We start from the raw sequence: 21663 nt of genomic DNA, 5'->3' as shown, positions 1-21663 counted from the left end.
CGTGACGACTTAAAATACAGTCAACCTCCTACCGCGGCCATCCCAAATACCGGCACCCCCGCGGCCTACCGCCAGGTTTTCTCACTGCACATCTCTATATAAATACATATAGTAAAACACCCCCGATTAACTGCCATACACTCTATACCACCAAAATCCTTCTGCACCGATGTGCGTGGTATATCGGGGGCTGACTGTACTTCAAGTAGACACAATTTATATTATCAATTTGACGGTTTGTCACGCCGTTAATGGTTTTTAATGTACAAGATCTAATTTTACCATCTGAACCGTACACCAGCGTGTCCAAGCGCGGCAAAAAGATTTCTCTGCTGCTCTGTTTTTGTTTCGGATGAAAAGTTTTTGTTTCGGATGAAATAAATATAGATTCGTGTCAAGATTATTTTGTGTATTTATGTTATTATTTAAGACGCCATCTTCCATAAGCCTGGTCTTGCGAGAGTACCGAAGAAATTTCGTCTCAATTATCCGTGCTAGAGCTTTTGGTCTTTCCAAAAGTGCACGAAGACGAACAGAACATGCTTCTGACAACTTGTCTTACATCATTTCCAGTGATAACGTACAGGTAAAAGTTAACAGCGTAATTTGCCATTAAGGTCATCTGCGATGCGTTGAGTGGGGCGATTAGTGCTTCGGAACTTGGGTCGACAGCCGTTAACGCCGCTACTGTCCGCACAGGGACATTCAATACAATAAACGCTATCGATATGGAAAGAATCGTACGGGTGACTTTTTGGGTTTTTACCGTTTTCGAATCGCTGGCTCCGAAGCCACGCGAGCGCCACAATGTAAAAACAATTCCGATGTTGATAAGAAATACTGCTACTAATGGAATATCAACCAGATAGCTGAGACCCCACGACGCATAAATCTCGAAAGCCCACAGTTCCATGTAACAGCCGAAGTCGGAGTCGTAGTGCACGTTGATAACGATATGCGCGGTCATAGCCAATACGACTAAAGTCAACACAAAAATGATACATCTCGCCGTCTTTGGGGTGCATAGCTGAGGAGCGATCAATGGGAAACGCACCACCGCCAGACGTTCGGCCGAAACTGCGATGACCAAAAACGAACTTTGACACTGTAGCGCGTGTATGACGTATTCGACCAGTTTACACGACGTGGTGCTGCGACGCTGTACGCATAAATCTCCAGTCCACATCAGACACATCGTGTTCACCCAGGCTAAAAAGAATCCGGACAAAGATACGTTGTCGGCAATCGATAGTGCCATCAAATAGGCGGCATACGACTGACGTCTCATTCGTCTGCGACACATAACGATAAAACTCATCGTGTTTCCGACGTATCCGAATATACATACGACTGGTATAGCGACTTTCAGCGCCCATTCGTGCGATTTACTGTGCGGATTGCGGGGATATACCTCGTAGAACGTACCCCAGTAAGGCACCTCCCAATGAACGTCGGAAGATACATTCGGTGCTAATACAACCATGATCGAATCCGTGAAATGTCGATTCTATATAAGAAAATCACACATCCGACAAAAAGCGTAATTTAACAGGACCTTTTGATCGATGAGCCAAATATAAAACGATGAGTTAAAAAACGCTCGATGAAAATCTCGATGAAACGCTCGAAATGTTGTGTATTAACCAAATAAATCAACAAGAGATGCACCCTTTGAGTTCAAAACCAACAATAATGGTAGCAGAAATCATAAAAAATGACGAAGATTTGAGATGCCACTTTGCATCCAATACATTCAATACATATTTTACGGAATAACTTATCGATGTATTAGAAAGATGGACGATTAAAGTAAATGTCGGACACCGGCACTTCGTATTGAAGTAAATGAAACTATGACTGTGATGAACTGGATAGAAGTGAAGAGGTGACTTTAGACACATGTGAATTCGGCAGCATACTCCAAGCAGCGTCCGCCCGTTTATGATGTTTTCATCTCTGAATAAACGTAGAGTGGCGCCTATTCATTGATTAGAAACCCGCAGCTTTTATAAGCAACTCACGCTATAGACTAATTAATTCATTGTCGATAATAACTCTAAATTACTCATAATCATCGTTTGATTAACTCTAATTTGCACGTCTTGCGTTGTGATTATGGTGTTCGCCAATTATTTTCACTGCGCAAGGTGTCCGAATTCGAAATCAATTTTGCCGTGTTCAACGCAGTGGGGAGTCAGTGATATTATAGATGTAGCACGAAATCAGTGCGGCACAAGATTACTTTTTCAGAATGTCACTATTTTAATTTCCTGCTCCAGTAAATTCTACAGCGACTGGGTCGCGGTCTGGTGAGAGGGCGTGGGGCCATTGATCGACAAACGCCCTGGTGAGAGGTGATCGCCAGCTCCAATATATCCCCCTTGGCACCAGAATCATACACCAACACCAACTCTAAATTCTCAGGGGCGGATGCAGAGGGGCGCAGGGCTGCTGCCAACTGTGAATATGGGTTAAGAAACAGTGGACCTGGATCCGGAACAGAAGGACTGTGAATCTGTGGGATTGGGTCCACGGTGGAAGTCGGTCAAGAAACAGTGGAACTGGGTCCGGAACAGTAGACCTGGGTCCAGAATTATGGGACTAGACCTTGGACTTGGGAACTGATCCAGGATTGTAGGGGCTAAATAGGTACTGGAATGTAGACTTACAGGGATGTCCAGTATTTCCTCGCTCCCTAATAGCCTGCATCGTTTTTATATCCATTAATATCATATAGTCGTATTAATTTGAGACTTATACGCTTGTTCGACGTAATTAGTTATTTCGCAACATTTCAAGATTTTATGTTGAATACTATCTTCCCTTTCAAACCATCGGTGCAACATTTTGAATGGGCCAAATGCCAAATTCTCACTTGAGTGAAATAATTTTTTTATTTGAATAGCTAGAAGAGGCAGGATCTATAGAGGGATGGGACATGAAAAAGATTTAATCTATTTTTTATTATAAGAAATAAAATCTATTTCGTAGTCGAATGTAACACTCTAATCCGTGTACACTGCGAAGAAGTCCCACAATTCGAATCAAGTCGAACTGCCAGGGTTTAAATGATTCACGGACCGGCCGTGAAAAGCAGTGAATTTAATAGAAGGGCAGTGAAATTGGGGTGTTATCAAAACTATGCACTACTAAAACTAAGACCTATGCACCTATGCACCTATGAGGTGTAAGAACTATGCATGACTAAAACGAAGTCCGATGAGCTATTGCACTCATTAGAAATCATCACTAGGGGCGCTATCTGTGTGTTCAACCACCTCTGCCAATGAGTGTATGCAATACCAGATATAAACAAATGCATCTGAAACGTAAATTGGTCGGTTTTCTCTGGTGCATATAGTCTTTTTATTTAGTAGTGCTTCGTTTCAGTAACACTTGTTGCTTAACTCAACGAATGACAAATTTCAAAATCATATTTATTCTCATACAACAATTATACAAAATGCCAGGATTGCTCGAGGAATTATAACGTAAGCTCCTCAAACACGTAGATGTTCAAAAAACAAATTGTCCAACCCACCATAGGCTTATAAACTATTAATGAGTGTTTATACGCCCCTTGGACCAAACATAGACTCTAAAACAAAAAAGTCTATGGCCCAACCATGGACTCAATTGTCCATGGCCCCCGCACTAAAACCAGAGATAAACCTGGCCAAATACTCTGGAAAGCGTAGGATTAATCAATCTGATTTACATTCTTTACATCATTTTATTTTCACATATCAAATTATTAACTTTTAGCTAATTTTCTCAGATTTTAATAGCAATTTTATTTCTATTACTATGTATGAAATTGTACTAACTTTAAAATCACAAAAGTTACATGTAAGGTGTTTATAAGTCTTTATATATGATACATTTCCACTACAGCTGATTCATACAATTCGCATCAATGGGAAAATAACAAAAATACACAAAGAGTTGTAAACTTTGATCCATAAAACACCGAAAAAGGACTAGTCTGAAAGTCTAAGATTATGAATTTGACAATTCATGAGGTCAATATAACCGACACTTTGTTATATTTCATGAAATATAAACCTATCATGTCAACTTTTCAAATGACATCTCAATTATCAAGAAAAGCTCAACTATATTCGATTAGGGCCTTAATAAATCAGTGTTTTACGAACGATTGACATGAACATGTCATTTTATCCCCACAACAATGATTATACCTAAATGACAGGTATTTATGTCCTTGAGGAAGTGCCTCAGTCATTTACAAAAACGTGACCTGTATTTCAAAAAAAAGTCTCCAATATAAAACATAAAACATTGAAACCAGAGATAAAACCACAAATTCAAACTGGAAAGCTTATGATTAACTAAACAGTCTTTGATTTAATTTTAATCAACTTTGTTTTACTAGATAATTAGAGTTTTGCCACCTTTGCACAGACATGATCAAATTGGTCATTTTCTCACATGTTACATTTAATGCAAAGTATTTTGGAGGTATGCATTTAACAAGATGAAATTGTTCACCTGTCAATTTGAATACAGCTAGCACAATCTGTTAATTAACACTTCATATATCGTCATTTGTCAGGAGACTGCTCCTCCATTTTCCATAAGGATCTTAATAAAAAATAGTATTTTATGAACCACTGAAAAACACCAAAGTGGAATTTTTGCTATAAAACTTTACAACTGAAAAGTTTTAACATGAATGATGAAAATGTACATCGTTTTATTCACACAACAATAATATCTTAACCAAGGAATCGTCATGCAAGTTCCTAATTTACAAACACGGGAACTGTGTTACAATAACAGTCTCCAACATAAAAGCATTAAAACTAGAGATGAGAAACTCAGATTCACTCTGGAACTCTTTGTGTCAATTAATCATTACTTTCACTAGAAAACAAGAATTTTGCCAATTTTGCCTTGTCTTAAAGATTTCCAAACACCTTGACATTACATACTAAGTATTCTGACGTTTTTCCTGGCAGCCTCAACATAATTATACAATCAGTAACTTATCAATAACATCAATAACTTAAGTTTATAGCTTTTTTAAATTCTTTCTAAAAAGTAAAAAATGTATGTACCAGATTTGAGATATTAAGTCTACCCTGTATAACGATAAACAGTCACAGCAGAGATTGAGCGCGGCTAGTTGAAAGGATGGGTCGATCTTTCATCACAGTTATTCAAAGCATTCTATCATATCAGTTATTTTTTTAAATGTTTTCGATTTAGTTAAGGTTTATGGTCATTTGTTTTGTTCATTACAATAACTGAGTTGATAGAATGCTTTGAATAACAACAGAAAAGATTTCGGGTTTTCGCTATCCTTAGGGAAGGTTGTTCGATAAATTAAGAACCTTGTTGATAAACATTTGAAAAAATGCCTTTTCATGTAAATAGAATATTAATTTGTTGTTTGTTTGTATTGTTGTTTATTCTATTGATTATTTATTGGTTTATTTATTTTTTAGAATTAATTTATGTACTTGTAGTTTGTAGTTATGTATTATTTATACTGCTCTATTTACAACTGCAAGGAATTTTTTTCACTGTAAAGTTCTGGGCCCATTTTAAGAAAGCGCTACTGATTCACTGCCACTCCTTAATAATCATTATACACCCGATTTGAAGATAAGTGATCATTCACGAGAGCCATCTCGTGATATGGATTTACCCATTAAAATAAAAGAAGTTCAAACAGCTATAAACGATGTTAAAACGTTCAAAATTAGTCCTAGCTATAACTTTATGTTGAAACTATATCTCAGTTTAGGAGTTAACTCAACAGACCTACGAGTCAAAACTAGGCACTCAACACGACCATTTACCCCTAGTGACTAACTTAACTTGACTTATCTATCGACCAAGGATTGAAGACCAAAATCGTGCATTAATGGAGCTTAGCTTTTATTAGACTCTCACATTGCATAAACATTATCAAATAGTTTCCTCGAAAACACTATATTATCCATCAGACTGGTTTGAAAAAGGTGATAAGCAAAAAACTCAATACTTTACTACAGAAACCCGCTATTGTATTCGCCGCTCCTGGATCTCAGTGTTTATAAGATACACTATTGTCTTTGCTGCTTTTAAAACAGTGTTTATCCTGAATCAGTGTTTATGAGATAATCCATTAGCTTTGTTGCTTGAATCAGTGTTTATAAGATTCACTATAGTCTCTGCTGCTCCTGATAAAATATTTTATAGAAATCACCGATTGTAGAAGAATCCATCGTTGAGTGATTAATCCGTTGCTGGCTCCTCAACTACTCATTTGGGCTTCTGCAGTTTTCATCAGCAAATGGGTCGATCAGTATTCATCTACTTGTGTCTTCTTCAGGCCAATTTTTCTGAGATGTAGTTTGGCTGAAACAAAGTGAAGAAAGCAAAACATTTCAGACAGATTTATCATAATTTACGTGTCATTTCAAACTACAAGCCACCCTGTTTTTCACAGAGTAAAATTCATTGATGTCAATTGCTGATTTAAACCCCAATAATCAATTGCAGTAGTAGGACTAGTTCATCACTGTTAAAGACTAGTGAAGATAAAAGTTCAGCCATGTGGACTAGATTTTGATGATAGCCACTTATGAAATGATATTCATATGAGGACTGAAATTTCTATATACAGGTAATTTCATGTATATCAACTTACCTTAAACGATTGCTGGGTTCAGTTCTTGCCTTATCTGTGCTCCGTTCCAGTTTGTAGATTTTGGACGAGTCGTTGATCTCAAGCTGGGCATTTTCTTATAGTTGAAATTCAGCTGCAATGATTAAAAGAAGATATCCTGTAATGACAAAATATTTCATTTAGAATTTATCATAATAATTTCCATAAAAAAATCAACTTACATTTCAAGTTTGCTGGGTTCAGTATCGGTTAAAACAATTGGTTGATGCAATTGGTTGATGCATTTGATTCAAGCTTGGATTGTTCAGTGGGCTGAGCTTATCTGTAGATATTTGATGAGTCGTTGATTTAAAGCTGGGCAGTATCATATAGATAGGATTTAGCTGAAATGAACAAACAAAGATATCCTGTAGTGAAAAAATATTTCATTTAGAATTTATCGAAATAATTCCACGTATATCAAGTTACCTTTTATGCTTGGGTCGTTATCGGCGATTATCTTATTAGTTTGTTAGTTAGTTGGCCTCATCTGAGCACTGTTCCAGTTGGTCGATTTTGGACAAGTAGTTGATCTCAAGCTGGGTTTTTTCCCATAGTTGAAATTTAGCTGCAATGATTAAAAGAAGATATCCCGTAATGACAAAATATTTCATTTAGAATTTATCGAAACAATTTCATGTATATCAAGTTACCTTTAATGATTGCTTGGTTCGTAATTGGCGTGGATCATCTTAAGGTTGTTTGTTGATAAGTTGGATTCTAATTGGCTTCATCTGTGTGCTGTTCCAGTTGGTCGATTTTGGATGAGTAGTTTATCTCAAACTGGGTTTTTCTCATAGTTGAAATTTAGCTGCAATGATTAAAAGAAGATATCCTGTAATGACAAAATATTTCATTTAGAATTTATCATAATAATTTCCATAAATAATATACCTCGAATAGCCCTACTCGGTTATATTCGTAACACCGAACAAATTATAAGCGAACATACGATACCTAGTCGAATGAAATGCTCGCCATTTTGTTTTGGGTTCCACATTGGGTTTTCCCAATGGGCTTTCCCAATTACATCAGAAGTTCCCGGAATTTCCCGTATATCCAACTAACAGCCAATCACATTCAATGTAGCTCAGGTAATGAGGTCAACTCTGATTAATAGAAGCAAGAAAATTTTGGGGGGTTTATAAAGTGAGGACCTGTAGGTCAATAAGTACATCGCGATGAGTTGCAAAAAAAACGGAAACACTTTCAGGGAGGATTGAACTTTTATATATTTCAATTCCAAGTATGCAAATTCTCATATATGATAACGTGCCATTACTTAGTGCTAAAAAGCAGGTTTTTATGTGTTTTTCAAGAATAAGTCCCCTACTATAACTTGATCACTATGAAACTATTGTGGGCTCGAGAACTCATTAAGCCAAACCATGACACAGAAATCAACACTATTGGTTCAACAGCCAATGTTTGTGCCTTGTTGACACACCGGTACTCTATTCATTTTCAATGAAAACTGCTTCTCCAGATCATTTGCATATGCAAACCTACAGTTCACCAAAAATCAACTTACTTCAAGTTTGCTGGGTTCAGTATGGGTTAAAATGTTCTAAGTTCGTATCAAATATCAAATTACCTTTTATGATGGCTGGGTTCATTATCGGAGGATCTCCTAAGTTGGTTGGTTGAGTTGCATCCAAATTGGCCCCTTCTGTGCACTGTTCTCTAATCAGCAGCTCTTAGTTGATGAGCTCTCGTTCGACTTTTTGAGTTGGTGTCCCTTACAATCGTGACACACCTGCCAGGAGCGAAACAGGCGGGAATTGAAGTACAGATATAGTTGTGTGATCGTCGGTCAATTTTACATAATTTTTTTCGATAATTTTACAATATTTGGTCTTTTTTTTCATGTAGTCTGAAAGTTTACAAGGTTGAAGATAATTTTGTCTAATTTTTTTTTTCGAAATCGAAGTACAGATATAGTTGTGTGATCGTCGGTCGATTTTACATCATTTTTTACGGAATCGAAGTACTTCTTTGTCTTCTTGGGTTTCGTCGAAGCTGAAATTAAGAAAAAGAAAAACATTTTGTAGTCACACATTTCTTCATCATTAATCCTTATTTACATGGGTAACAACTTAACTTTCAAGATTGCCGAGTTCAGTATTTTTTCAGCATCTTCTGTAGTCGCCTTCTAGCATCTTCTTCTTCAACTTCTTGGGAGTCCTGAAATGAAAAAAAGAGAAGAGCGATGAAAACCTGGTACGGAACAAAACTAATGTTCGAAAGCTTTTCAGCTCTCCGTCGCCGGTCACATGCCGAGAACACCAGACAATGAGCCAGCCAGGAATATACTGCCCTCTACACGCCCTCACACAGAACACGAAAACCAGAATGACAACGCCTCACATTCCCCATCTAACTGCAGGATGTACTGGGCGACATCAGTAACTGACACACCTGTAAAATTGCTCGAAACACAAATAGCGCCGTACAACCAGCTTGACCGGGCGAGATTCAGGATCTCAACTAGCACTCAAAGGCGTGACAAGAGACTTCATCCACTGACCGAGGTAGTCACAAGGACTCAATGAAACTAGCACTCACAAGCCGACAAGAGACTTCATCTCTGCCCGAGGTTGTCACAAGGACACAATGAAAACTAGCACTCAAACTAGAAATCAAAGGGCGTGACAGTAGAATCATCCCTCAGCCGACTCAGAATACCAGAAACAAAGGGCGTGACAGTAGAATCAACCCTCATCCGGGCGGTCACAAGGACCAATGAATGCTAGTGGCGTGACAATCCAGTATAACCACTCCATTTGTATCCCGCGCAATCCCACAGATATGCCCGTCATTGACATCACTCAGCACACTTTGTAGATAGGTGGGGGCAGTGAGGCCTCGTCATCCTGGTTTTCGTGTTCCGTATGAGGGCGTGTAGAGGGCAGAATTTCCTGACCGACTCTTTGTCTGACATCCTCGACACATGACCGGCGAAGGAGAGCTGATGCTTTCGGACATTAGTTTTGTTCCAGCAAACGTTGAAATTCGACAGAGAAATCGGCCCTGAAAAATAAAACGGATTAATTGCTGAAAAATAGAACGGATTAATAAACATGGAACAGTACAGGACAGCACGGAGACGAACAGTAACACATAAAACATCGTCGTTCCTCAGGAAGCAGGAACAGGAGCAGTAGCCAGCTGAACAATATCGTGGAACTTTAATAAGGCCATAAAAATAAATCTTACCATGGATATAGTTAATCTTAAGTACTTTAAAACAATAATTTTGAAGCGAGACCTCACACGGCAGCTTGCGCCATTTTGCGGAGCTTCTCGAGACCTTAGTTGTGGTGACAGGTCTGCATTATTAAACTGATGAAGTGAAGGAAAATTTTAATTTTTTTGGTCTCCTTATGAGCATGATATTAATTGCTTACCATAGATAGATTAAATCTTAAGTTACTATAAAACAATAATTTTGAAGCGAGACCTCACACGGCAGCCGGCGCCATTTTGCAGAATTGGTGACAGGTGTGCATTAAAACTGATATAAATAGAAAAACTTCTTGCTTTAAATTTTGCTTTAAATTGATGAGTTGATTTAAAATCAGTCTCTATATTGCATTCGGCTCTTTTACATGTACACCATAAAAACAATGAATATAAATAGTGAGTTTCAGGACAGTGAGGAGTGATCAGGTGATGCCGGCGAACTGTGATAGTGAGCAGATATTTTTTAGTGTCTTATTGCGGAAACGAAGACCCCGATTCAGCTATCGAAAATATTCTCTTACTTCTACATTAATAAATTCATCTATGCCTGAAACTTATTTTCCCTTTAATACAGAAATAAGTCATTTTACACATAAATATTTTCTTCTTATAAATCAACCTTTCAAATGAATTATTAGTCAGAACATTTTCCTTATCGTTATTGTTGAATCATTTTCGATATTTACGACGGATCAGAATATTCATTCAACTCAAAATGTTCTTCCATTCGTCTAGCACATGCCTAGATATTTCGCCGTTTCGTCAAATATTGTTGTGAATTTGGGTTTTTTCGGAACCTGACATGACAGGTAAGACCTGTCATGTCAGGTTCTGGAAACTCTGCAGACAGACATCATTCAATTATTTAGCATACGATGTATTTCTATCTCGGTTTCGGTACTTTGGCCGTTTCGTTGATTCTCTGATTCTCTGCACAATTTCCAAACTGCATTTTTAAGAGGGACGACGATGGCTGATGATGTTGTAGTATTTACGATGGATGATCTTCCTCGTCTCGCTTTTCCGATGATGGAAAGTATCCGGAGAGAAGGGAAACTATGTGATGTTACGTTGAGGGTTAGTGTCAATGATTTAAAATTTGTTAGATCTCTTCTACTTGAACATGTTGTCCTGTTGAACAAGTGTAAGCTAATTGGAATCAAATCATAACCATTCGCCAACAAGAATGTCCATTAATTTGAATCTAATTTTGCTGCAGTATTGATGATCGGTAACCGGCCTATACTGGTTCTCTACGTCTTTTTGCCAATTCGTTTTGTAGGTAGATAATCATATGTTTACAGCTCATCGTATTGTATTGGCGTCGAGTATTCCGTATTTCCATGCGATGTTTACTCATGATATGGTCGAATCGCGTCAAAATGACATCACGATGCAAGGAATCGAACACAGGTCAGTTTTAGTCTGAAACCTAATAATTGTTGGTGTTCCGAGAAGATGTGATAATGTGAAGATGAGGAAGAACTAAATAAAATGTGAAATACATAGGCCTACCCACTGGCACATGTCAACATTGATTAGTTAATATAGTTTATTTGACAAAATCAATAGCGGAAAGTTTACAAGTTGATGGTTTACAGTTTATTCGACAAAATTAATTGGTGACAGAAATAGAAACAATATTCAAAGTAATGCCGTGTTTACACAAATATTTTAGCAATTTTACCTATATAGATACATAAGTTATACAAAGGTCTGAAATTCCTTGTCTGCACAGTTAAAACATCAATGGCTGGATAACATAATAGATAATGAAATTCATCCCCTAGATCAAGTTCCTGTGACGATATCCTTGAGAATAGATTAGACCTTATTATAAATGCTGATTTTGATTCCTTACAGTGCATTGGAAGCATTAGTGAATTTTGCTTACAACGGACGAGTTCAGCTAGACAGCAACAACGTTCAGAATATCCTTGTGGGAGCTAGTTTTCTGCAGTTGCAGTCGGTTAAAGAAGCCTGCTGTGATTTCCTGAAAAATAGGTAAAAATGAAGCTAAGTGCATCAAATGTTGATTTTATTTAAATCTTAAGCCTATTTCTAATTATATTAAGATAATCAATGAACCAAAAAGTCCATTCAATCGTGAACCTAGTTAGTTACCCAATTGTTGGTGTTAAGCTATTTGTTGAATCGGAGGGGCTTATACCAAAGAAACAAAACCACAGACAGATTACTGACTATCCTAAACCCAGACATTTGCTAACTAAGACCAATTTTTTCAGTTTGTCCAATTTAGGTGAGGTTTACTTTATTATGATTGGTTTGTAGGAATATGCAATGGTATCAAACCATAGTTCAATGACTGACTATTGATTACAGGCTTTCTTGTATCCTACAAAAAAATCAAGAATTACAATTTTTCATTTCAGGCTAACGCCTAACAATGTACTCGGTATCTTGGCATTTGCAGAGCAGTTCATGTGTCCTTCAGTCACGGAGGCTGCGAATAAGTACATTCAAAAACATTTCATGGAGGTTTCAAAATCGGATGAATTTTTGCAGATCACATATACAGAAATACACGATATATTATCACGTGATGAACTGTATGTTACCAGTGAAGAGCAGGTTAGAATATTAGTTTGAAGCATTTCTCCAGTTGCTATAGTGTCCCTTGAACTCTAGAAGTTTGAGTTACTCTGATTATTAGTTTTGAACATTTCTCTAGTCTCCCAATTCTAAAACCTCGTCTGATAATCCAAGAAGAAATGACCGGGCTTAAATAGTTATTAGTGATGTTAATTTGTCTGTTGTAGGTATTTGAAGCGATGTTAGCCTGGATAAAAGCTGATCTCCAAGAACGTAAAGACCACCTTTCCGAATTACTCAAACTCGTTCGACTTCCTTTACTTACACCGCAGTTTCTTGCGGATAGAGTCGCGATGGTCGATTTGATAAAAACATCTCTCAGATGTCGGTACGTTTCGACATTGTAATTGACAGTTTCTACCTCGGTGAACGCGAAACTAACTTGAATCGATGCTTTACATTGTGGTTGATTTTAGAGATTTGGTTGATGAAGCGAAAGATTATCATTTAATGCCCGAACGACGTCCATTATTGCAAACATTTAAGCGTCGACCGCGATGCTGCACGGATATTGTCGGTATGATATACGCAGTTGGTGGTCTCACATCATCAGGTTAGTGAACCCTCAATCATGGCTTTGTTTCGTGTATGCCTGTTGATGTTAGTGAGAGGGTGATCCATACCACCAAAAATTATTTTGGCTACCTCAATTGATAATATATTATTTTGAATAGTATAACTTTGATCCAATAGTTGGAAGGTGGCAGCTCGCTGAACCGATGAAAACCTTACGAAGTAACTTTATTTTGGCTACCTCAACTGATAATATGTTATTTTGAATAGTATAACTTTTCTAAATTTGTAATTTTGTATCAGTTGAAAGGGCCACTGAGAAATCTATGTTTTTAAATTTGTATATATTATATACATGATAACATGATGTTATGTCACGATGACCTGAATAGTAAACTTTTCAATTTTCATGTAGGTGATTCGTTGTGTACGGTAGAAGCATTTGATCCGATAGTTGGAAGGTGGCAGCTCGCTGAACCGATGAAAACTTTACGAAGTCGAGTAGGCGTTGCTGTATTGAACGGTAAATTGTACGCGATAGGAGGCTACGACGGTCAGGAAAGGCTACACACGGTCGAAGTGTTTGAACCTTGTTCGAAGATGTGGAGCACTATCACCCCTATGAACTGTAAACGCAGGTAAATCATGCCCTCCTTGTCTCTACTTATTTTCAGAGTAATAATTTTGACGGAACTTATTCTAGAACTCAGTTCTTTATTCGCGAGTCAAATATAGATCTTAACAAATTTTAAGAATCGATTAAGCAATATTGTTACATATTCTCAGTGAATCCATGATGTATTGATTGTTTTATGACTATTTCTTCAGCGCACTCGGAGCGGCTCCATTAGATAACAGTCTGTACGTTTGTGGAGGTTATGACGGAGTTTCGTCTCTGAATTCGGTAGAATTTTACAACCCAGAAACTAAAGTGTGAGTACTGATCTTATCAAGGCAGAAGAGCTACGTTTGAATGAATGTTTAGAAGATGATTAACAGTCAATGATATTGGCATTTTTAGATGGACAATGTGCTCGAATATGATGAAACATCGTAGTGCGGCGGGTGTGACAGTATTTGATGGACAGATTTATGCTCTTGGAGGTCACGATGGGCTGTCGATATTTGACTCGGTAAGTCTCACTTACGATCTCTATTTTCAGCAATAGAGTTGCATCAAATGAATAATATAATGAAAATTTAACAAAATTGGGCGATTTTATTGGGATTAATGAAGTTACTTCTGTGAATTTCTTCTGTTCAGGTTGAATGTTACAATAATCTGACGGGCGAGTGGAAAGAAGTGGCGCCGATGATTACGAAACGTTGTCGTCTCGGAGTAGCGGCTTTAAACGGACTACTGTACGCGGTCGGTGGATACGACGGCCACGTGTTCTTAAAAACGGTCGAATGTTACAATCCAAAGACAAACCTATGGTCTTACGTCGCGCCGATGAAAGTGAAACGTAGTCGGGTGGCGCTAGTTTCTAATTGTGGTCGGTTATACGCGGTTGGTGGCTACGATGGCGTCACAAATCTCAATTCGACTGAAATGTATAATCCCGATACCAATATGTGGACAACAGTGGCTTCGATGTGCGCTCATGAAGGAGGCGTAGGAGTCGGTGTGATACCTTTATGTCCTAGTATTGACTAGTGACAGAGAGCTTTGTGAAGCTTATCGAATGACATGGAGACTTAGCTTCCATTTTGAAGTCGAGTGGGTCGAATCTTTTAAACACTTATAAAAACTTTGATTTTTCGAGTGATGCCAATATTGCCGGATTTTAAATCGGAGGTCGTAGGAAATCTACTGAAGACATGTGAATATTCATTGTTTTCTTGTCATGTTTTGTGGTTTTGTTCAGAGTACATTCCGTAGTTTACAATAACTTGTGAATTATAGTAAGGAATTATTGTGAAGCTGATGACTGAGACAGCCACATCAACGCAGCTCTATATTAAAACTATGAGAATGCGTGAAAGGAAAGACGTCTTCTTTTTAAAAGTACAGTGCATTTAGAATCATTCACGTTTTTGTTACATTCATTTCTCTCCAGGCTTTGACAGGGAATATATACTGGTACTAAAAACACAAACCTAGATTCGGTTCTATTTGATTATATTTTATATGTAGAATTTTATTATTTTGTATTTTTCTGTGATAGTAGCATGAATGTACGCATATAAAAGGCCCACATGTAATGTGATAGAATATTATCTGCCATTTGTGAAGCTTTGCCTTAAATCCCGCTTAAGAGGGGGATTAAAGTGGTCTTAGAATATTACGGTTATCGAAATGACTGTAAATGTTTGGTACTTGATACTTAAATAATGTGTTCAACACGGAAAAGGTTCAACAATCATCAAATCTGAATATGAAGATTATGTTTGGGGTAAAAGATGAAAATCTTGAATCCATGAAAAATGATCAAACTTTATGCTCCCATGACTGAGAAGGATTCAGAAATAGAATAAAGATTTAATATATGTATACATGATGAAGTAATCGGCCATTTTGAATTTATTGTCTCTAACAAGCTGGATCAGGATGTATGATTATGGTTTGTACAGCAGTTGAAGTTGGTATCCAACACTTCCTTCCACTTGAGGTTGTGGAACTACAAACTTAAGTCCAGGGTAGGATCCAGAGGTCATTCTTGAAGATCTTGTCAAGTCCAAAAAGGGCACTCTTTGATGTCCAAAAAAGAAATATTAACTCCTGCAGGACTGAAATGCACCAATTATCTTTGTTGACAAAATGAAAAAGGACACTCAGAAAAACTTGATAGGATTGTGCAGGTCTCACAAATTCCCCTGAAAATCGTCATCGAAATAGTTGTCACACCACTCTTAATTCTATCTATTAAGAGATTTAATCATCATGTGGATGTCATCAACAAGGATGGTCCACACTGATAACTGCAACCTGGATGACAGTAACATAGGTTTCGGATCGATGCATCCATTAATTCACCTTACTCCCAACAGAGACATAACCAGAATTCGAGATTTGAAAGATATTCACACAGTTTTATTTGCAATAATACACATTATATGTACAGAGATTTAGAAAACATCAAAGGTTGAACTGAAGGGTTAATAAATAAGAGTCTGCGTCACGTCATCAATAGATACTGATTATCATAGTTGATCATCGTGATCATCTTGTTGCTCTAAGAATTCTTTAAGCATGCTTGCCTCTAGTGGTACAGTCAAATATTCCATACCATCGTGACCCTGAAATGTTAATACATTATTGCATACAAGATACTTTTGATAACTGGCTTAAATTCTCGCACATTTAACTTGGTTAAGACCGCTATCCTTACCTTTTTGAATTTGATGAGTTTATGATCCCTGAATTCGGTGAGTTGCGCTCTCAACGTCAGATCAGAATTGACGAGGAAAGCTTCGCGACATCGTTGATACAAATCTTGGAAGGACATGCCTGCAATTATAAACCCGACTACTTGTAGAGGATCCGTGTTAACGCTATGTCAATCTAATCAACGTGAAAACTGGTAGTACTTTGTGGGTTAACTTGATTTCATTTGATATACCGGTACAAGCTGAGTGAACCGACACGGAGGAAAAAGTCATGGAATTAAAGAGAAACATGACCAGCATATTCAAGGACTTGTGTCTGGTGTATTATAAAAGGAAGCAGACCATCACTACAGTCTGACCTTATGAAATACAAACAAATCAGTAAAGCCATTTGGCCACCATCAGGCTCAATTTCTATCCATTGATTTTCAAAACGGTAAACGCCCAATCCCTGATGAAGCAACCGTAGCGAAAGCTCATATTTTTGATAAAATCAAGTTTACCTACTAAGTACTATCGGTCTTTGTGTTAACTGATAAAGTACCAGAGTAAATAAAACGATAATTAGCAAAATACACATAAATTGATCATAAACCGATGAATCGTACCCGAATAATGTGAAGACTGTTCATGTTCTAGTTGATATTTAACTAGCAGGTAGAATATTTGTTTAGCATTCGGCGTTAAACTCTTCATCACATGAGTTAATGAACTCAACGCTAACGATCCTGATTGTTGTACGAGTAATGAGTTTTCGTATGAAGTCTCCTCGGTGTACGGTTCATAGGTCGTCGCGTCATTCCATAACCAGCGAAAACGCGAACATTTATTCTGGTCCCAAACTGAAGGAAACACGTTCATGATTCAAATTAGTTGCACTCGCAAAATAAATATTAAACTTAAAACTAAACTCGAAATAACAAGGAACTTACTGAGCGGTGCATTGATATGATCTATCGAAGCTATTATGTGTATATTCGGTATAAGAGCCAATAAACTCAGAACGGACTGTACTTTCTCGGCGCGTAACATCGGACCGTCGATGTTGTGAATCACAAGAAATAAATCCTGACGATCTCCGTCGAAATCTGAAATTGAATGTTTTTACCATCGAATGTGAATAAACCTGATGAAAATTCAAATGTTCAGATCTTTAACGTTTCAACACTGACTGTTCCTACAAAACGCTTACGGTAACTCTTAAATCAGCATAACAGAGTATTCATTATTTAGCTGTTGAAGTTGAGAATCCTGGCTCTTACCTTTTGCACTGTAATAATCTCGTATGAATTCTACGTGGTCGATAGGATTATTAAACACAGTCGGATTTTGGTCGAGCAAATCTTCCGTTATACTATTCAGTATCTAGAAATACGAAAAACTCCACGAAATTATATTTCTTTAATTAAGCAGTGAATCTCTATAATTCAATTGAAGAATAAACCCGCGATATTGAAGTAGAGTACGCTCAATTGTTAGAAACAGTTTTGAAAAATGAGGCATAGCAATCTAGTTGAAACGTCACTACTTTACAAATTTTTCATTACATATTTTGGGTTTTTCTTCATCAAACAACAAAATTAAGTGATTGATGGGAACTTACATGTTTAATGGTTAAACTGGGGAAATATCCATTAATGACTAGATGCGTATATTCGCGTATAACGTCCGCCCGAAATCGTTCCAGTAAATTACGCTTCGACCCGACTCCGTGAAATAACAGATTGAATCCATTGCTTGAATGAAAAACTTTCATAGTAAAGCAAAACATCGAACCTACTAATATAACATGTGGTAATATACCCAACATTGACTATCAACTAGAAACATTACACCTATCATAAATCCAACTCACCACAATTGATATATCCATTTCGAGAATTTCTGTCTGTATTCGTTCATTAGGATTTGACGTTCGGTTTCGTAACCGACGGAAACTTTCATCAATTCGATCGACAACATTTCCTCGTTCATCATCGGATTCTCCAGACGAGACAACGTTCGATCGGACGTCTGCAAGTTGTCCGAACTCATTAGAAAATAATCCTCGGCATTCTCATCCGGCTGCAAAATAGAATAGCACTACAATTACCTAACCACACTATAAACTCTGGAATGCGGGCTTGCCTAATATTCAACAAGCCGATCAATTTTGTTAAATCAAATTTTACTAGTCGCATACATCATGAAAGACCCACAATGTTGAAGATCTTAATAACGAAAAGTAGTTTAATCATGTTTCGGGTAGAATACTTCTACGCATCCAAAGATTTGTTTGAAACATGAATTCACCACATCAGTGTAACTTATTTCGTAATCAAATCGATACATTTTTGTGGGTCTTCCACATACAATGCCTATAATCCGCTATTGCCCTGATAATCTAGTATTCGAAGTAGCTCAGGATTAAGGTTACTTGGTGAGTAGTTTGAATTAAAAGAAGCATCCTCGAGTCCTAGGTTAGATTCGGTACATACCATAGCGGCTTGTTTCCTGTGTCTGATACGAATCGGTTTAATCGGAGATCGTTTAGTTTCATCTTCTTCTTCCTCTTCATCATCACTCTTTTCCTCTTCAACTTCATCTTCGCTACTTTCCTCCTCACTCTCCTCAGATTCTGCATACTCGGATTCATCAGAAATGATCTCATCGATTACATCTACAGTTATAATGATTTGAACGCTCTAAAATTCAACTGTGATTGATCATGATTTGTATCTACACTGGTTTCAACACATTCGCTGCCATACCAGAAGTCGTATATGACCCCCGATACCAACCTATCAGTCGCCTTTGTGATTCATTTTCACGCTGAGAGTATCTCTAAGCATTTTTTACAATACAGCACAGATCAATTTTGAGGGAAACGTAAGTCATAGAATTATCAAATTTGGCATTTCAAATGAGATAATACAACTATCAAATAGAGCAAGAGAACATTTCTGATACTTGCGATAATGTCACCGAAAACTGCAGGAGGTATGACGTCTATTGTTTATCACATTACCAGGTGCACCACATGTTTTAAAATGATAATCAAATACAAACAGCATGCAAATATACGTGCTTGGTACATTTCCCTCGATTCATGGACACATAAACTAGAATCTAAGATAATTGCCCTCCGGATAGTCACACATCCTAGGGCATATTCAATTAGAAAGATCCCAGGGGTAAACCCAGTACACTGAGTGTTGTACATACCAGTCATAGCTCGTTTCCTCAGTTTGTAAGGAGTTGTGTCTTCTGGACGTTTATATCCTCTACGTAACGATTGCAGTCTGTTGTTTTTCGGCGCCAAGTTGCTACTAGGTGTCATTGACTCGGAGGAAATCTTCACGTTCTTCGGTGTTGCTGATGCGAGGATACTTTTCCTCGGACGTCCCTTTGTACGCCGAGGTGTCACGGTAGTCTCTACCGGTGTACTTCCATTGTTTAACTGATCCGACTTTGATTTCTTATTTGATACGCACTTTTTTGAGGAAGAGTTTTTACCGTGGAGCGGAGTCGACTCCGGTTCTTCGTGCGTCGTTTGAGGAGTTTTCTTCGTTTCATCGAGTGGTGGGGTATATCTTAACGGTTTATTGGTTTCTCGGCGCAGACCCCCAGATCGAGGTGACGTCCCGGTTCCTGGTGATAGTAACTCAGAACCGAAAGATTTATTCGGGGAATTATTATTATTACTGTCGGCCTCATCGAACAAGACTGAAATTTGAAAAGACAATTGCCATCAGTCCCTAGTTTAAATACTTTCCACCAGAATTAGCTGAAATATTGGGAAAAAGCCACTACTCACCTTTCCAAAGGCTATTGTCAGCATCTAGAAATGATTTGACAAAACAGAAAATAGATAGCGGGGTAGCAGAAAATGAAAATAGCCAGCATCAAATTCATTCGAGTTTAATACCTACCTTTCTTCATGACTAATTTTGAAACTCTTTTAGGTGTAGATTTTGAGGATTGTGGAGATGAGATTTTTGTTTTACGCGTAGAAGCGGCTGATCTCGTGTTCACTGAATTTCGAGTTGATTTTGGAGCGTTGTCTGAAACGGCTTTTTTCACGGTATAATTTGGAGTCTCTCTCGCTGCCTTATTTACGGTTGTTTTAGCAGACGTAGATCTAGATGATTTGGATTTCGGCATGTTAACAGGCGTCCGAGGAGAGTTCTGAACAGATTCCGATGCTATAAGTAATGGCATAATAAGTGCTTGATTAATAATATCGACTTTATTAGAAATACTTCAGCAAAAATGAATTTTTGAACTAACCTTTCAATGCCATTCGCCCAGATCTTTTAATTGACATAAATGCAAAAACGCTAGCTCCACTCAGACCATGCTCATCCATTTCCAAAAGTTCTGAAGCAGAAATATTCATGCTATCATGTTAGACAGGATACCAGCTAGAATTGACACGGAATCTTGTTTTTCTTCAATACGGTACCTTGTGATGGTTTGATCTGATCATTGTCATCTTCAGAATCAGAAACAATGCATTCGATAGGATTGACATGGTCACCTTGACCGTGCTCAGACTGGACATGATCTCCTTGACCTTGCTGCGCATGATCACCCTGACTCTGCTCAGCCCCAGGAGGCGGGCGTTTCTTTTTCTTTCCGGCTGTACCTGGTGTATTCTTCTTTCCAGCTGTACCCGGTGTATTTTTCTTCTTTTCCGCTGTACCTGGTGTTTTCTTGAGTTTAGTTTTCTTGCCCTCAAAGTATGGGCTTTCTTCACCTTAAAAAATATTAATGGTAAACCAATCACAATGGCATTACACTTACAGACCATCATATCACAATGAATGACAGAAATAGATCGAAACCGAGAACCCGGAAGTGAATTGTTTTTTAAGAAACAAACCTTCTAATCTTGGTTTTCTTTCCCTCAATTGACGAACTCGTTTAGCCGGTATAACCATATCTCCGTCTATTTCATCGTTTGCCTCCTTATCAGGTTTTATTGGGTGCAATCCGTGTAAACTATCTTCACAAACTTGTTGTATTTGTACTTGACTTTTCCTGCGGTTCCCAGCCATCTTTGAATAGTTCGCCAAAAAGTTCGTGGTGGCAGCACCAGACGGAGAGGAGGCAACGATTGTCATTGCGGGCCGGGTATCAATTTCATGAAAAATGTAGGCCCTATGCATGAAATCCCCTAAATAAGTATTTAATGTCGAGGAATTTATGGAAGGTTTAGTATACCTACCACTTAAATGCTAGCAGATCCGAACGAAGTTTGCGGCAAGATACAAATACACAAAAGAAGCCAACAACCACATGAT

General features: G+C 37.8%; 3 protein-coding genes and 1 long non-coding RNA gene across 4 annotated transcripts; 1 reads left to right on the top strand and 3 right to left on the bottom strand.

Moving 5' to 3' along the window:
• Positions 1-481: 481 nt before the first annotated feature.
• On the bottom strand, positions 482-1483 carry LOC141907278 (uncharacterized). The gene has a single exon (XM_074796880.1). The coding sequence runs from the start codon at positions 1481-1483 to the stop codon at positions 482-484; it is 1002 nt and encodes a 333-aa protein (XP_074652981.1).
• Positions 1484-6731: 5248 nt separating this feature from the next.
• On the bottom strand, positions 6732-7229 carry LOC141907871 (uncharacterized). The gene is made up of 3 exons (XR_012619549.1): positions 7109-7229; positions 6862-7023; positions 6732-6773 (listed from the first exon to the last, which is right to left on the bottom strand). It is a non-coding gene; the product is annotated as an uncharacterized LOC141907871 (long non-coding RNA).
• A 3555-nt stretch (positions 7230-10784) lies between these two features.
• On the top strand, positions 10785-15543 carry LOC141906831 (kelch-like protein 18). The gene is made up of 10 exons (XM_074796253.1): positions 10785-10999; positions 11205-11335; positions 11786-11926; positions 12316-12514; positions 12703-12863; positions 12952-13088; positions 13464-13686; positions 13877-13981; positions 14070-14181; positions 14313-15543. Exons 1-10 carry the CDS (start codon positions 10892-10894, stop codon positions 14703-14705), a joined length of 1710 nt encoding a protein of 569 aa, XP_074652354.1. The 5' UTR covers positions 10785-10891; the 3' UTR covers positions 14706-15543.
• A 649-nt stretch (positions 15544-16192) lies between these two features.
• On the bottom strand, positions 16193-21430 carry LOC141907275 (uncharacterized). Its single transcript, XM_074796876.1, has 14 exons — positions 21243-21430; positions 20823-21116; positions 20648-20737; positions 20290-20562; positions 20175-20198; positions 19583-20083; positions 18856-19037; positions 18234-18442; positions 17982-18114; positions 17641-17743; positions 17311-17466; positions 16987-17220; positions 16381-16499; positions 16193-16288 (listed from the first exon to the last, which is right to left on the bottom strand). Exons 1-14 carry the CDS (start codon positions 21415-21417, stop codon positions 16193-16195), a joined length of 2589 nt encoding a protein of 862 aa, XP_074652977.1. The 5' UTR covers positions 21418-21430.
• Positions 21431-21663: the final 233 nt, after the last annotated feature.

This window comes from Tubulanus polymorphus, chromosome 6, assembly GCF_964204645.1.
Source record: "Tubulanus polymorphus chromosome 6, tnTubPoly1.2, whole genome shotgun sequence".
NCBI classification, from domain to species: Eukaryota; Metazoa; Nemertea; class Palaeonemertea; order Tubulaniformes; family Tubulanidae; genus Tubulanus; species Tubulanus polymorphus.
Note: the sequence above shows the minus strand (reverse complement) of the source record. Positions and strands in the feature narration are given on the sequence as shown.

Bases quoted from the DNA above. Each gene is read 5' to 3' on its own strand.
- LOC141906831 (XM_074796253.1), top strand. From the start codon at position 10,892: ATGGCTGATGATGTTGTAGTATTTACGATGGATGATCTTCCTCGTCTC. The intron at 11,000-11,204 runs GTTAGTGTCAAT...TTCGTTTTGTAG, and splicing joins TATGTGATGTTACGTTGAGG to GTAGATAATCATATGTTTAC. The intron at 13,982-14,069 runs GTGAGTACTGAT...TGGCATTTTTAG, and splicing joins TACAACCCAGAAACTAAAGT to ATGGACAATGTGCTCGAATA.
- LOC141907275 (XM_074796876.1), bottom strand. From the start codon at position 21,417: ATGGCTGGGAACCGCAGGAAAAGTCAAGTACAAATACAACAAGTTTGT. The intron at 17,467-17,640 runs GTAAGAGCCAGG...ATTCAATTTCAG, and splicing joins AGATTATTACAGTGCAAAAG to ATTTCGACGGAGATCGTCAG. The intron at 17,221-17,310 runs GTAAGTTCCTTG...TGTTTCCTTCAG, and splicing joins TCATATCAATGCACCGCTCA to TTTGGGACCAGAATAAATGT.
- LOC141907278 (XM_074796880.1), bottom strand. From the start codon at position 1,483: ATGGTTGTATTAGCACCGAATGTATCTTCCGACGTTCATTGGGAGGTG.